The 17,542-nt window shown below is 37.6% G+C and overlaps 1 protein-coding gene across 2 annotated transcripts in view; it reads right to left on the minus strand.

The window, feature by feature from the left end:
* Positions 1–17,542, minus strand: part of CRLS1 (cardiolipin synthase 1) — a 32,662-nt gene that overhangs the window by 8,607 nt on the left and 6,513 nt on the right. For both annotated transcript variants that reach the window (XM_008018673.3, XM_073006991.1), the window contains exon 3: positions 14,456–14,585. In XM_008018673.3, the coding sequence (XP_008016864.2) occupies positions 14,456–14,585 (130 nt within the window). The remainder of the gene's footprint in view (positions 1–14,455; positions 14,586–17,542) is intronic.

Here is a 17,542-nt window from a genome sequence, read left to right on the forward strand (position 1 = left end):
AATACTTTCAAACAAATCTTTTATGAATTATTGGAGGCTGTACTTATGGTCCTCTCCAGTTTTGACATTCAACTGGCTCTGCAATTTGAAGAAAATCTCTAATTAATTACAGATTTAAAATTTAAATCTCTGCTGGTTATAGCTATGATGTAAGTGTTGATCCTTGGCCGAGTCCTTGATGGATAACACTATTCCAAAGAAAAAGTGCATATCCACTCAAGTCATAGCATTTGGAGTAAACAAGATACAGCTATATGAGCCAAGCATGAAAACAGTAAGTCATAATTTTTAGGAACATTTTTGTACCTGTAAAACAAACTTTTCTGTAGCAATCATTAGCTGGCAAAATCTAACAACGATCATACTTTTAAAATGCAGCAAACCTGCGCGGTGGATCAAGCTTGTAATCCCAGCACTTTGGGAGGCCGAGGCAGACAGATCACCTGAGGTCAGGAGTTCGAGACCAACCTGACCAACGTGGAGAAACTCCATCTCTACTAAAAATACAAAATTAGCCAGGCGTGGTGGCGCATGCCTGTAATCCCAGTTACTCAGGAGTCTGAGGCAGGAGAATCACTTGAACCCAGGAGGCTGAGGTTGCAGCGAGCCAAGATCACGCCATTGCACTCCAGCCTGGGCAACAGGAGCAAAACTCCGTCTCAAAAAAAAAAAAAAAAAAAAAAGCAGTAAATCCATGCAAATTAAAATCTATGTATGCATGGAAGAACATGCAAGATTGCATTCAACCAGGAATGTAGGCCTATGGAATTCAGACTATGCTTGGGCCAGCGCACTAGGTTCCAACCCAACAGTGTGACCTAACAATTAGCATCTCTGGACTCAGTTTACCATCTGTAACCATCTGGTAGGGGAAAGAGCTATTACAAAAACAAAAAACAAAAAACAAGGGTTCCCCAAACTGACTGTCCATCCAAAAGTCACCTTGAGAGAGTTCAGTAAAAGCCCAGATGAAACTCTCTTCAGGGTGAAAGCTCTCTTCTGGGTGACTCCTATGCACAGCAAGGCTGGAACATTTCTGCACCAGATGGTCTTGAAGGCCTCAGCCAACTGAAAGATACGGGCTCCTACTGTGGTTAAAAAATTTTATCCTATTTCCTGGCTTTCCCTCTTGGCCTTCTCTTCTCTTCTACAGTTAAAACAGCTTTCATTTTGCCTACTAGAGTAAGAAAATGATGGGTAGGACAGTGTAAAATGTGTCAAGGATTTCTCCAGGTTTTTCTCCCTACTTGCTAACTCTGAAACATGAGTAATATTTGCAACGATATTTCCAGTGTCTGTAAGTAAAATGTTATTAGAACACATTCTATACTCACTAATTTAAATATTTTCTGTGGCTGCTTTCACACTATAACAGCAGAGCTGAGTAGCTGTGACTGAGATCACATAGCCCACAAAGCTAGACATCATGGTCAAGTTTTATTAGCATTAAAGGGAAATATTTCATAAAATCGTTTACATATTAAAAATGGTTAACATCTACACCATAGGTTTTTACACTGAAAACAATAAATTTAACAGAACATTCTAGAAATTGACTTAAGCCAGAAATAATAATTTAACATATGGTAAACCAGAAACAATATAATAATACAAAAATATGGCAGAACAAATACACACAGACCTAAGTTCAGTGGATATAAATCTAAGTAGAAATTAACTTGGATTTGCCTTCCACTCTCTAATCAACATATAAGCCAAAGAATTTGTTTTCATCCTTCTCCCCCTCCCAAAAAAGACCAAAAAGAATAGCAGAATGATTTATTATTCTAGCAAAAAAGGAAAGCAAGAAGTTTCTTGACCTCCAATCCTGCAGAAGATATTTCTTACTCTCAGAGAAACAAAGGTATTAAAATGAAGGTAGATGTGACTTTTAAAAAATGCAGCATAAAAGTAGGAACATGCAAGACTGCATATATGCATCATTCTACTTTCCAAAACTCTCCTAAAATGACAGTAAAGAAATGAAAGGATATAAAAACACAAAGAGAATGAGTAGAGGAGACAGATTTCAAAGTTTTAACCAAGCTTATTAGTAATAAGGTGGGAAGAGCTGAAACCTAAGTTCTTCAGAAACGAATTCCCACGAGAAGCAACTCCACAAGAGAAACTCAAGAAGTCCATATAAAGAGCAGTCAGATCCCTGCCCCAAGCCTTCCCTAACACCTTACTGCTAGGGCTGTGGCTCCCTGTGGCTAAGAGTGATTTTTACATTTTTTAATGGTTGGGGGAAAAAAGTCAGAAGACCAGTATTTCAAGACACATGAAAATGCTATGAAATTCAATTTCTAGGCTGGGCAGGGTGGCTCATGCCTATAATCCTAGCACTTTGGGAGGCTGAGACAGGCGGATCACTTGAGGCCAAGAGTTTAAGACCAGCCTGGCCAACATGGCAAAACCCCATCTCTACTAAAAACACAAAAATTAGCTGGGCCTCGTGGTGCATGCCTGTAATCCCAGCTACTCAGGAGGTTGAAGCACGAGAATCAGTTCTTGAAAGTGACTGGGAGGCAGAGGTTGTAGTGAGCCAAGACTGTGCCACTGCATTCCAGCCTAAGTGACAGAGCAAGACCCTGTCTAAAAAACAAACAAAAAACAAAAACAAACAAAAAAACAGGCATGGTGGCCCATGCCTGTAATCCCAGCACTTTGGGAGGCCGAGGCAGGTGAATCACCTGAGGTCAGGAGTTCGAGACCAGCCTGGTCAACATAGTAAAACCCCGCCTCTACTAAAAATACAAACAATTAGCCAGGCGTGGTGGGTGGCTGTAATCCCAGGTACTCGCGAAAATGAAGCAGGAGAATCACTTGAACCTGGGAGGCGGGGGTTGCAGTGAGCCGAGATAGTGCCACTGCAAGCCAGCCTAGGCGACAGAGCGAGACTCTGTCTCAAAAATAAATAAATAAATAAATAAAATAAAATAAAATAAATTTCCAGTGTCCATAAGTAAAATTTTATTGGAATACATTCACATTCACTCATCTATATATTTTCTATGGCTGCTTTCACGCTACAATAGCAAAGCTGAGTGGTTGTGACAGAGATCACATTACCCACAAAGCAGGAAATATTTATTATCTGGTCCTTTGCAGGAAAAGTTACCAACCCCCACTCTCTGAACCAAGGGGCACTGGAGTGCAGTAGGGATCAAGCGAAGGTCTACATACTGAACAATGAGACCCCAGCCTCCTCCCACAGCTTAGCTCCCAAAACCCTGATGGGAAGGCCTTTATAATTCCCAAGCAGCAGATGGAGAGCTAGGATCTACAGAATAGGCTTAAAGATACTGAGAATTCAGGCCCTGCACCCCAGTGCCTAGGGAGCTCCCAATGAACTTTTCATGCCGCATTCAAATATAAGTTAGCAGCCAAGGATCACCACACATTTCAATAAAGTCTCCACCATAAAAGAGAGGCCAAAACAAACAAAAACTAGAATCTGAAGGAAAGAGACCCAATAACAGAGGTTTTTTAAAAAATAAATAAATAAATAAATACAAGTATACCTCAGAGATATTGAAGGCTCTGTTCCAGACCACTGCAACAAAGCTAATACTGCAGTAAAGTGAGTCGCACGAATTTTTCAGTTTCCCAGTGCACATGAAAGTTATGTCTACACTACAATCCATTTTGTGTACGGTAGTAGCACTAAATATATATATATACACATACACACACACAAACACACACACCTTAATTTAAAAATACTTTACTGCTAAATCATGCTAATGATCATCTGAGCCTTTAACGAGTCATAATCTTTTTGCTAGTAGAGGGTCTTACCTCAATGTTGACAGCTGCTGACTGATCAGAGTGGTGGTTGCTGAAAGCTGGTGTGGCTGTGGCAATTTCTTAAAATAAGACAACAATCAAGTTTGCCACATAAATTGACTCTGCCTTTCACAAAAGATTTCTCTGTACCATGCAATGCTATTTGATAGCATTTGCCCACAGAACTTCCTTCAAAATTGAAGTTAAGGCCGGGCGCAGTGGCTCACACCTATAATCCCAGCACTTTGGGAGGCCAAGGAGGGTGGATCACGAGGTCAGGAGATCGAGACCATCCAGCTAACATGGTGAAATCCCGTCTCTACTAAAACTACAAAAAAATTAGCCGGGCGTGGTGGTGGGCGCCTGTAGTCCCAGGTACTTGGGAGGCTGAGGCAGGAGAATGGCATGAACCCGGGAGGCGGAGCTTGCAGTGAGCCGAGATCATGCCACTGCACACCAGCCTGGGTGACAGAGCAAGACTCTGTCTCAAAAAAAAAAGTTGAGGTTAATTCTCCCAAGTCCTGCAGCGGCCTTATCCACTAAGTCTGTGTAATATTTTAAATCCTTTTTTGTCATTTCAACAGTGTTCACAACATCTTCACCAGGAGTATATTTCATCTCTAAAAACCTCTTTGTTTAAGAAGCAACTCAGGAAATTTTTATCATGAGATTGCAGCAATTCACTCATCCTCAGGCTCCACTCTAATTCTAGCTATCTTGCTATTTCTACCACATCTGCAGTGACTTCCTCCACTAGTCTTGAACCTCTCAAATCATCCATGTGGGTTGGAATCAACTTCTTCCAAAAATCCAGTTAATGGTGATATTTTGACTTTCTCCCATGAATCATCAATATTCTTAATGGCATCTAGAATGGTGAATCCTTTCTAGAAGGTTTTCAATTTACTTTGCCCAGATCCATCAGAGGAATCACTATCTATGGCACTTATAGCCTTGGGGAATGTATTTCTTAAATAATAAGACTTGAAAGTCAAAATAACAAGGACTGAAAAATGGATGTGTTAGTAGGTATGAAAACAACATTAATTTTCTTGTTTATCTCCATCAGAGTTCTTGGGTGACCAGGTGTGTTGTCAATGAGCAGTAATATTTTAAACTGAATCTTTTTTTTCTGAGCAGTAGGTCTCAACTGTAGGCTTAAAACATTCAGTACATCATGTTGTAAACAGACATGCTGTCATTCATGCTTTGCTATTCCATTTCTAGAGCACAGGTAAGAGGAGATTTAGCATAATGCTTAAGGGCCCTACCATATTCAGAATGATAATGAGCACTGGCTTCAACTTAAACTCACTGGCTTCATTGGCCTCTAGCAAGAGAATCAGCCTGTTCTTTGAAGCCCATGCACTGACCTCTCTCTAGCTATGAAAGCTTTAGATAGCATCTTCTTCCAATAGAAGGGTGTTTTGTCTCCATTGAAAATCTGTTGTTTATTGTATCCACCCTCATCATTAGCCAGATTTTCTGGATAACTTGCTGCAGCTTCCCCACTAGTGCTTGCTGCTTCACCTTGCACTTCCATGTTATGGAGATGGCTTTTTTCCTTAAACTGCACAAACCAAGGTCAGCTAGCTTCCAACTTTTCTGCTGCAACTTCTTCACCTCTCTGTGCCTTCACAGAATTGAAGAGAGTTAGGGCCTTCATCTATTATAGATTAGGCTTTGGCTTAAGGGCATGTTTTGGCTGACTTGATCTTCTATTCAGACCATTCAGACTTTCTTTCCATAAGCAATAAGGCTGTTTTGCTTACTTAACATTTACATGTTCACTGGAGTAACAATTTTAATTTCTTTCAAGAACTTTTCCTATGCATTCACAACTTGGCTAGCTATTTGGCACAAGAGGCCTAGCTTTCAGCCTCAGTTTTTGAAATGCCCTCCTCACTAAGCTTAATAATTTCTAGCTTTTGATTTAAAGTGAGAGACATGTAACTTCTTCCTTTCACATTGTAGGGTTATTAATTGGTCTATTCTCAATATTATTGTGTCTCAGAGAATAGGGAGGCCTGAGGAGAGGGAGAGAGATAGGGGACCCACAGACTGGTGGAGCAGTCAGAAGATACACAACATTACTCGATAAAGTTCACTCTGGATTAACAGGATTTTGGAAAAAGTTGATTCCAACCCTCATGGATGACTCTCACGGGTTCACTGCATCCCAAAGCAATTAGACAGTAACATCAGGGATCACTGATCACAGATCACCATAACAGATTTAATAATGACAAAGTCTGGAATATTGGCAGAATTATTATAACGTGACAGAGACCAGGTGCTGTGGCTCATGCCTGTAATCCCAGCATTTTGAAAGGCTGAGGTGGGAGGATCACTTAAGCCCAGGAGTTCGAGAGCAGCTTGGGCAACATAGGGAAACCCCATCTCTATAAAAAATTTTAAAATTAGCTGGGTGTGTGGTGGCGCACATCTGCAGTCTCAGCTACTCAAGAAACTGAGACAAGAGGATCCCTTGAGCCCAAGAGGTCAAGGCCACAGTGAGGCATAATTATACCACTGCATTCCAGCCTGGGTGACAGAGCAAGACCCTGTCTCAGGAGAAAAAAAAAAGTGACAGAGAGGCAAAATGGGCACATATGTTAGAAAAATGGTGCTGATAGACTTGTGGACATAGGGTTGCCAAACTCTGAATTTGTAAAAAATGTCACTTTGCAAAGTGCAATAAAGTGAAATGCAATAAAAATGAGGTATGCGCATGTATGTATAGATATCCTGAATGACATTCATCCACGATATAAGAATTTTTTTTTTAAACGAAGATAGAGAACATGAACTCCTGAAAATTCAAAATGAGAGCCAAAAAAAGTCAACAGAAGGGGGGAATGGTAATGTTGGGGGAATCTTTCAGAAGAAAAAAAAAGACAAAGATTTTTAAAAGAAAATCTGAAAGAAAAGAATCAATCCATGAAGCTCAGTTATGATGGGGTAACAGTAGCCAAAGCCCAGAGCCCTCGAGGTTGGGCTCTGATAAACCATCTCCTAGCTTGCAGCTAGGATCTGAATGACTATTCCTACAGGGTTGAGAGAAAAGATGGCCCAAAGTAAAACAGGACTCCCAGGACTGTCTCATCACCTGGTGGTCTATGTGGTCCCAGACTGTTAGCATTCCTAGGCACCTGGTAGAACAAAAAAATCTTCTCTGGTGAGTAATGCCATGTTCATAAGAATCAAATATTCCTCCAAATTATTTTTCAAAGAATATATCTAAACAGAAAAAAAAAATAACAAATAATTAAAATACCATGAGTAAGAATCAACAGAAACAGTGGACAAATGAAAGAGACTACCAAAAGATGTAAGATTTTTGAATCACCAGAGTCTATAAAAACAACTAAGCTTAGCATGTACAAGGGGATAAAAGTCAATATTGAAAACTTCAGCATGGAACTGAAAACTATAAAAGATGACTTAGCAAGTCCAAAAAAGAATAAAATAGGAGTTCTATAGTTAGAGAATACAATAGAAGTTAAGATTAAATAGATTTGGCATGGTTAAAGAGAGGTAATGAAATGAAAAATAGTAAACCTATTAGTACAGCCAGAATGGAGCTCAAAAAGATAAAATGAGCGAACACAGAAAAAACCCACTGAGATGTAATGGATACAGAGAGAACGTCTAACATAGGTATATTGCAGTCCCAAAAGAAAAGAAAGAATACACAACAACATTTAAAGAGATTGTGGCTGAGAATTTTCTAGCACTAACTTCAAGATATAATCCACAGACTTAAAAGTCCAATAAATCCCAAGCAGAATAAAAAAGAAACTTGTAACAAGAAATATTATTGTGAAACTGAGAAAAACAAAAGACAAAGAAAATCTTAAAAACAGCCACAAGAAAACAAAATTGCCTTCAAAAAAAGCAATATGGCCAGGTGCAGTGGCTCTTGCCTGTAATCAGAGCTCTTTGGAAGGCCAAGGTGGGTAGATTGCTTGAGCTCAAAAGTTCAGCCTGGGCAACAGGCGAAACTCCATCTCTAAAAACCATATAAAAATGAGATGGGCACACACCTGTAGTCCCAGCTACTCAGGAGGCTGAGGTAGGAGGACTGCTTGAGCCCAGGAAGCAGAGAATGCAGTGAGCTAAGATCATACCACTGCACTCCAGCCTGGGTGACAGAGCGAGACCTTGCCTTGGGAAAAAAAAAAAAAAAAATGGATTAACAGCTGATTTCTTATTATCAACAATGGAAGAGGATGACTGAGTTAACATCTTAAACATGCTAAGAAAAACTAACACCAACCTGGAATTCTATATACAACAAAAATATTCTTCAAGAATAAAGACAAAATGAAAACATTTTCAGAGAAAAAGAATTTACCAGTAAACCTACAATAAAAAGAATTCCAAAAGAACATACTTCAGACAAAAGGAAAATGATCTCACATGGGAGGTCTGAAATACATCAAACAATACAGACTAACAAAAAGTAATAAATATGAAGATAAATTTAAATGAACATTATATAAACATATCTGTGAGTTTAAGGAACATATAAAAGTATGACAACAGTAACCTAAGCTGAGAGAATAATTGGAGTTCAAGTATTCTAAGGTGCCTCCCATGCCCAGACTGAGTACAGAATTATTAAGATCATATTTTTATAAAGATAAATGTTTTAATCTGGAGGAAAACCGAATGGAAACCCTGTAAAACTTTCAAACTAGTAGAGTGAAAGAAAATACAATTTAAAAATACTAAAAAGGACAAAACATATGTGTCAAATAAAATACTTCAAGTAAAATAAAAGACTGAATGAAACATCTATCAATCACAATAAATATTAATGGGTTAAATGCTTCTGTTAAAAGACGATATGGGTTAAGAGAAAATGGGTTTTATTTTAAATATGTTATTTACATATATATTTACATAAATATATGTTATTTACAAGTGATATCTAAAAAGATGCAGAACTGTAGAAGGTAAAATATTTATCAAGCAAACACTACCAAAAGCAAGCCAGCTGAGCTTAAGTAATAGCCCACAAAATATATTTTAAGGTAAAAATCATTACTAGAGCTATAGAGGGTCACTTCATAATAAAACATTCAATTCACCAAGAAGACATAACAATTTCTAATTCATACTCACTTTAACAACATAACTTCAAGACATACAAAGCAGGCCAGGTGTGGAGGCTCACACCCGTAATTCTAGCACTTTGGGAGGCCGAGGTGGGCAGATCACTTGAGGTCTGGAGTTCAAGACCAGTGTGGCCAACATGGTGAAACCCCGTCACTACTAAAAATGCAAAAATTAGCAGGGCATGGTGGCATGCACCCGTAATTCCAGCTAGTGAGGAGGCTGAGGTAGGAGAATCGCTTGGACCCAGGTGGCGGAGGCTGCAGTGAGCCGAGATGGTGCCATTACACACTAGCCTGAGGGACAGAGCGAGACTCCGTCTCAAAAAAAAAAAAAAAAAAAAAAGATACAAAACAAAATCACAACTACAAGACAAATACTGGAAAACTAGGCACACAGTAGGAAACTCTAACTGCCGAACAAACCAAAAGCAAAAGAACATTCAGTGAAGAAACAGAAGACTTAAAGAGCAGGATTAAAAACTTGATCTAATAGACCTATGAAGAACATCATACCCAAGAACTGTAGAATATACATTCATTTCAAGTATTCAAGGAATATTTATAAAATCTGACCGTACTAGGCTGAAAGGCTGAAATCACAGAGCATGTTCTCTGAACACAAGGTTATTACAATTGAAATTGTAACAAAAAGATAATTTAAAAAATCCCCCCCAAAATGGCAACAAATTAAGATATATTTATTTTTAACCTAACAGGTCAATGAAAGAATAATAATAGAAATAGGAAAATATTGTATACTGGACAATGACACACTAAAACCAACATAGGAGATGCAATTAAAGTGGTAATTAGAGGAAAATATATAGTCTTATATGCAATCTTTAGAAAAGCTGAATAACAAGTAGCCACCTATAGCTGCACAGTTCAAAATACACACTAGACTTTGAAGGTGTGATAGGAAAAAATTCTCATTAATTTACTGATTTAGGTTAAAATGATAATATTTTTGATAGTGGATTACATAAAATATATCAATTTTCATGTTTCCTTTTTTAAAAAAAGTTACTAAAAATTTTTAATTACATAAGAATCTCCATTTTATTTCTAGACAGAATCGATTAAAAGAATTTAGAGCCAGGCATGGTGGCTCACACCTGTAATCCCAGCACTTTGAGAGGCAGAGGCACCTGAGGTCAGGATCACTTCAGGATCACCTGAGGTCAGGAGTTTGAGGCCAGCCTGGCCAACATGGTGAAACCCCACCTCTACTAAAAATACAAAAAAACTAGCCGAGTATGGTGGCATAGGACTGTAATCGTAGCTACGCACGAGGCTGAGGCGGGAGAATAGCATGAACCCAGAAGGCAGAGGTTGCAGTGAGCCGAGATCAGGCCACTGCACTCAAAAAAAAAAAAAAGAAAAAAAGAAAAAAAAATTAGAAAAGGAACAGCAAAGAAAACCTGAAGAAGAAAAAATAAAACAGCAAGATTTAATGAAGCAGTAAACAGCATATCAGAGAGGCTTGACAAAACCCAAACTTAGTTCTTTTTAAAGATTCATAAAACTGACAAACCTCTGGCAAAAAAAGATTAAAAAAATAAAAAAAGGGATAAAAAATAATCAAGAGGAAAAGAAGGACATTACTACATATCCTATAGACAACAAAAGGTTAATGAGAGCTATTCTGGGCACACTACCTATGGGGTAGCCCTGCTCCACAAGGAGTAGAAAGTCAATAAAGTTAATGAGAATACCATAAATACCATATGATAAATTTTTTATAATGTAGATCAAATGGACAAATTCCGAGAAAAACATCACAACTTAAAAACTGGTCAAAAGATACAATATGGAGTGAGTTGGCTGAAGGTTAAAAAAAAAAAAAGATATACTTTAAACCTGAATCATCCTGTTAACAATTAAAGAAAATGAATTAGCTATTTCAAAATTTTTCCCTAAAGAAAACTCCAGGCCTCAATGGCTTTAACAAATTCTACCAAACTTTTAAGTAGAAATATTCATAATGAAACATCTTCCAAGAACAGAAGAAAAAAAAAAGTTCCCAGTTCATTTTATGAGGCTAATTATAAATCTGATATGAAAACTTAACAAGAATATATGAAGAATTCCAAACCAATCTCATGAATTAAAATTTGAAATCTTCCACAAAATATTAGCAAGACAAATCCAGCAATTTTTTCATAATATATCATGGCAATGTTGGATTTATAACAGGAATTGCAGGTTGTTTTAACATTAGAACTAATATTGCATTAACATGTGTAATTCACCACACATGAACAGCTAAAGGGAAAAACAATACGACCATAGTAATACACAAAAGGAGTTTGACAAAATTTATATCCAGGCCAGGGGTGGTGGCTTATGCCTATAATCCCAGAACTCTGGGAGGCCAAGAGTTCAAGATCAGCATGAGCAACATAGCAAAACCGCATCTCTGCAAAAAACACAAAAAAATTCAGTACTCAATTGTGAGAAAAACTCTTAAACTCCCAACAGAAGTGAACTTCTTAACTTGAAAAAGGATACTTACAAAAACCAACAGCAAACATCATCTTTAATAGTGAAACACTAAAGGCTTTTCTATGAGATTGGGAACAAGACATTGACACTACTCCTTGCCAACACTGTACCACTCAGTGCAGTAAGGCAAGTAAAAGAAACAAAAAGTAAAAGGATTGGAAAAGAAGAAATACATTGTCATTAATTACATATAAGACATAATTAAGCATGTAAAAAATCCAAGCGAATTTATATGTATATTGTTAGAATACCAGTTAGCAAGTTTCACTAGACACAACAATCAACATTAGAAATAGTACCGACTTTTTCATATGAACATGGAGTTATTAGAAAATAAATTTTTTTTTTTTTTTTTGAGGACGGAGTCTCACTTTGTCACTCAGGCTGGAGTGCAGACATGTTATCTCGGCTCATTGCAACCTCTGCCTCCGAGGTTCAAGACATTCCCGTGCCTCACCCTCCTGAGTAGCTGGGATTACAGGCACATGCCACTACACACGGTTAATTTTTGTATTTTTAGTAGACGGGGTTTCGCCATGCTGGCCAGGCTACTCTTGAAGTCCTGATCTCCGCCTACCTCAGCCCCACAAAGTGCTGGCTTACAAGGTGGGTAAGCCATTGTGCCTGGCCAGAAAATGAAATTTAAAAGCTACCATTCATAAAAGCACCAAGAACTATCATGTACTTAGGAGTAAGTCTAACAAAAATGTTTATTATCTTTCTGGAGAGAACTATAAAACTTTGACAGATACTAAAGAAGACCTAAATAGAGTAGATACAGCATGTCTGTGGACTGGAAGACTTAAAACTGTAAAGATGCAAATTCCTCCAAACAGATAAGTTCATTGCAATCCCAATCAAAATCCGAACAGATTTTTCTCTGGAAAATTGCTGATTCTTGGAAAAGTTGATTCTAAAATTTATAACAAATGGAAAGGGCTAAGAATATCCAAAGTGGAAAGGACTTGCTCTACCAGATAGCAAGATTTTTAGCAAAGCAGTAAGAAGGGTGCCACTGATGCAAAGACAGACAAATTAATGGAGAAGAAAACAATTTAGAAATGACTTTGCTCTGAGTCTGAAAATACCTATTTTTCTATAAAATATGCTGGGATAACTAGGTAGCGATATAAACATTAGAAAATGAATTAAGAGAGATAACTTTTTAAAGAAAACATCAATTGGGAATCACATTTTCTTAAAATCCTAAAAGCTTTCCAATATAAAACACGATCAGATGTAAAGGAAAACGTATCAGAATGATAAGAGACTGCTCCATAGCAAGTTGGAATCTCCAAGTCTATGGAAGAGGGTCTTCACAATTCCAAATTAAAATCATCTGCAATTTAAAAATTATGCCTCCAGCCTGGGCAATGTGGCAAAACCCTCTCTCTACAAAAAATAGAAAAATTAGTCAGGTGTGGTGGTGCATGTGGTGGTAAGTTCTTGGGAGGCTCAAGTGGGAGAATTGCTTGAGCTGGGAGGTCAAGGCTGCAATGAGCTGAGACTGTGCCACTGCACTCCAGCCTGGGTCACAGAGTGAGACCCTGTCTCAAAAAGAAAGAAAAGAAAAAGAAAAAAGATTAAAAAAAGTAATGTCTACTTCAACTGTCAATCATGTATGGAAGACAAAATACAGACATTGAGATGTCTAAGACCTCTAAAAATCTGGCTGCCACACTCCATCCTTCTACAGAGTAACTTAATGCAAAGGAAGACAAGGGAGCCTGGAAAAATAGACTCAACACAGAAGAAAGAAAATGGAAACTCTAAGATTCCCAGTGAAGGGAAGTCTCAGCTTGGAAAGCAACCTACACCAATTATATAAGTAAAACTCACAGCAACGTTACTCATAATTCCAAAAAACCTGGAAACAATTTCTATGTTCAATAGAAAAATAACTGGCCAACCTTTGTAAAACAATACATCAAAATACAACGTAACTATGAAAAAATGGGAGGGGCCAAGCAAGGTGATTCAAGCCTGTAATCCAGTCACTTTGGGAGGCTGAGGTGGGAGGATCGCTTGAGCCCAGAAGTTCGAGACCAGCCGAGGCAAGAAAACTTACACACACCCCAATCACATACACACTTCAATCTAACTTTCAAAGAAGCACATAAAAGTAAACATTAGTCCAATTTATTTTTTATTTTGGTACGAGAACTTAGAAGACTAAAAGCAAGAAAGAAAAATAATTTCAGTTGGAGGGGACTACACTAGACTGAAACGCCACTATACTTCTTTCTACCAAGTGTCAATAACAACATGATACCGAGGGACCATGTGGCAGCTTCTTTGTTCTAAGATACGATTTCTTTCTTTCTTCCTTTTTTTTCTTTTCCTAAACCTCAAAAATGCAAACACTTAGACTGACAGTGAAGGGAAGTCCCAGTGTGATCAGATATGATTCCTAGCTCTTGGGGAAAAAAACAGTTTAACTTCGTCTGAGGGAGAACAACTGAGAAATACAACTGAAGTAGAAAATGAACAATCAGAAAAGCACATGCAAAATACAAAGCAAAAAATCATAAAATCTTATGAGAAAAAGTATTCATATAATGTACAAACTATATGTATGATTTAAAAATTGCCTAATAGGGTCTACATAATGTGAAATTTTATAGACATCTTCAGGATTTCAGAGTTCTCACTTATTATGATTAAATGATATTAATAAAGATAATAAACATAAGAAAACTAAATTGCTTTCAAAAAGCTAGGCACTAAAAATATATAATATAGCACCAAAAAATTTCAGAGTAATATGAATTGGCACTGTGAAATATTTGTTCGATTTTAATTTTAAACAATCCTACTAGGAAAGCAACTGATTTTACTAGTAAAACAAGGACATAAATTCTAAAATCCATAAGTAGTTTGACAAATAAAACAGTTCAACAGTTTAAAATTAGGAAAACAGTTTAAAGTTGAAAACTATATTTTTGGAACAAAAATTATTTGTGTCTCAAGAGAAATCCTAAGCTGACTAATGTCATTCTTCCCTGTACTATTCAAAAGTACGCATGACGCGTTCTTACCTGGAATAAGATCTGCATAGGTCAAGCTAACATATAAGATACTGATAAGTATTTTATCAGCAAGTGGATCAAGAGCACTTCCCAAAGCTGATTTTTGATTGGCCCAGTTTCGAGCAATAAATCCATCCAACTGAAAATAGAAGTTTTTTTTTTATATAAATGTCATAACAGGAACAGAGTAGATATTCTGAAGCTTAAGATATGCCAGAATAACAATTATAACCTCATAAAATGTTAACAAAATCTCTTCTGTTTCTTACCCCCAAACATTCTCATTCTTTCACTGGTATACATTTTGCTTTTAAATTAGCAACTGGTCTTAAAAGAAATGCACATTTATTTTCTTTCCCCCTCAAGGCCTTCTGGTTATTTCTCAGTATTTTCACAAGGCCCCTTTGGTGGATGAACCCAACACACATTTAAAGATATGGTTAGTGATGTATTTAAAGCTATAAAGAACCCAAAGAAAACTCAAAGAAAGCATGCATGGCAGAACCTGGACTAGAGTAATATAATTCAACTCTGTTAAAACTTACCATTTTTCTGTTTTTCAATTTATTTTGCTCAATACCACTGTTTATTCCTTATTCTGACTGTATCAGCATTACCCACATTTGAGTAGAAAACTCAATCCTCTTTACCTGACCTAGTTAAAATTCTGATACTTAAATTATTTATTTTTATATTATTGTGATAAAAATAAACTATATTTAAAGGATAAGTCACATCTAGTTGCTAGTGGGCCAAATGGGGCCTGCAAGCTGGTTCTGTTTGATCTACCAGAGCTTTTAAAAACTGTAATTAGTTATCTACATTTAAGTATTCAATTCTTCCCATAAAAACCCAGATCTCCATCCTAACTTGAGAAGGGAGGGGTCTGGCCACTCTGGGGCCACAAAATGGACTGAAAAGTATTGTCTATCCACATTAAACAAGGCACGTATTTTCTGGTTTATCCAAGTCCCTTCCTGGCTTTTACTCATTTAACTTCAAGTTTCAACAAATGTTTGAGTTCCCTAATACTATTTCTAAGGGGGAAAAAAGATTAATTTAGACATAATTAATCATGGTTCATTTTAAAGAACAAATAAGTTGTCCATATCTCAAGTACTCCAATGAGTTGGAGGAGACAGCAGGAGTTCAGGACCATGGTAAAAAAAATGTGGTCTTTGTAGCAGAACAAAAGCTGTTCAAGTCCTGGCTCTGCCACTTACTAGCTGTGTGATCTTGTATAAGTTATTTGACCTGACTAAGCCTTAGTTTCCTCATCTGTAAAACAGAGATAAATTAACTACCTCAAAAGGGTGGTTGTCTTCAGCACATAATGTGATTAATACTTGTTCAGCACTCAACACTTAGTAAATCCTCAAAAAAAGCAGTTACTAGCTATTACCATCGCAACTGAAAAAAATCTATTTTCTTCTTAAGCATACGAACAGAAAAGTACCTAGCCTGAGGAGCTGGGACCTTGGAAGATCAGGTTTAGTTCAGTTTCTGACCTCAGGGAACTTAACCTTTCACTTTTTCACCATCATCACCCTCTCATCTTCACTATTCCTCTAACCCACACTAGATTACAAGGACATCAACATCATTCCTTTACAAACATCTGTAACTCCCCTTCACCCCACTCTCCTTCAACCCTGCTTAAAAACAACTCTCCATGTACTCTGGGCCTGCACCTAAGAGCTGAACAGTGCTTAAGGAAAACACACAAATGGGAAGACTGGTCTCACTTCAAACTGGGGACCACAAATCTCCCATGGGCACCCAATACTGCCTAGCAATCCCACATTTGCTTACTATATTTACCCTCTCTTTTCACATTGTCTCTTTCACACTGTCTCTGCTCTCACCTCAGACCTAACTCCATCTCTTTCGCACAAGGTCATGTCTGTATTTTCCTTAAGAAAAAAGAAAAATGTAGTCAGCCCGTCCTCATATTCCCATCATCAAATCCTCCACCTACCTGCCTCTATTCATTCTCTCTGCTTTCCTTCATCCGTTACCATGCCCTGTCACCTTCTGTGACCTGCCTCCCTTCTTCCCCATCTCGCCTTGCATCATCAATCTCTCCCTTTCATTTAATCTCTCTACCTGATCATTTAATTAATCACTTAACTAACAACAAAAATTCACTGGGCACAGTGGCACACCTATAGTTCCAACTACTTGGAAGGCTAAGGTGGGAGGATTGTTTGAAGCCAGGAGTTCAAGGCCAACCTGGGCAACACAACGAGACTTATCTCAAAAAAAAAAAAAAAAAAAAAAGACCAAAGAAAAATTTCCCTGTATATACATATACTCCAACATATATATTTTTACATACAGGATTAGATACATAGATAGATAGATAGATAGATAGATAGATAGATAGATAGATAGATAGATAGAATTCCCCAATACATATCTTTTTAAAAGACCCTTCTGTGATCCTATTTCTGTATTTCCCTACAAGGCAAAACTGCTTCAAAGGAACATCCAATGTCATTACCATCTCACATCTGTTCATCAACCCACTCCAATAATCCCCACCCCTCCAGAGGTGAAGCTCATAAAGGTCACCAACGAATTCCGCATTTTTAGAGTAACGACCTCGACACAACTGAAGCACTTTCTCCACTTCCTGGGAAATCTCACTGCCTAATTTTATTCCTTCCTCGCCAGCTATTCCTTCCCAAGGTTCCTGACTGGCTTCTTTTCTGGTGCTCTACTTGTTGCTCATTTCTCTGACCCTTCATTTCTGTTACCTCAGTCTGGATGATTTTACCCAGATCCAACCATCTATATCTGACAGCTCCCAAATTTCTCTCTATAACGATGACTTCCTCCAACTCCAAACTACTAAACTGCCCAAATGATACTTCTATGTGGATAAGCAACAGAATTCTTAGTATTTTCCCTTAAACTCTGCCCTATTCCAGTGTTGCCCATCACAGAAAATGTCATTTCCATGAACCTGGTTTTAGAAGAGAATTTTTTTTTAAAGTAACACCCTAGTATTCATATTTGACTCTTCCTACTGTCACTCCACATCTAATCCATCAACATATTACTTCCGTCTTTAAAATATATCTCAAACCCACA

Source organism: Chlorocebus sabaeus, chromosome 2, assembly GCF_047675955.1.
Source record: "Chlorocebus sabaeus isolate Y175 chromosome 2, mChlSab1.0.hap1, whole genome shotgun sequence".
NCBI lineage: Eukaryota > Metazoa > Chordata > Mammalia > Primates > Cercopithecidae > Chlorocebus > Chlorocebus sabaeus.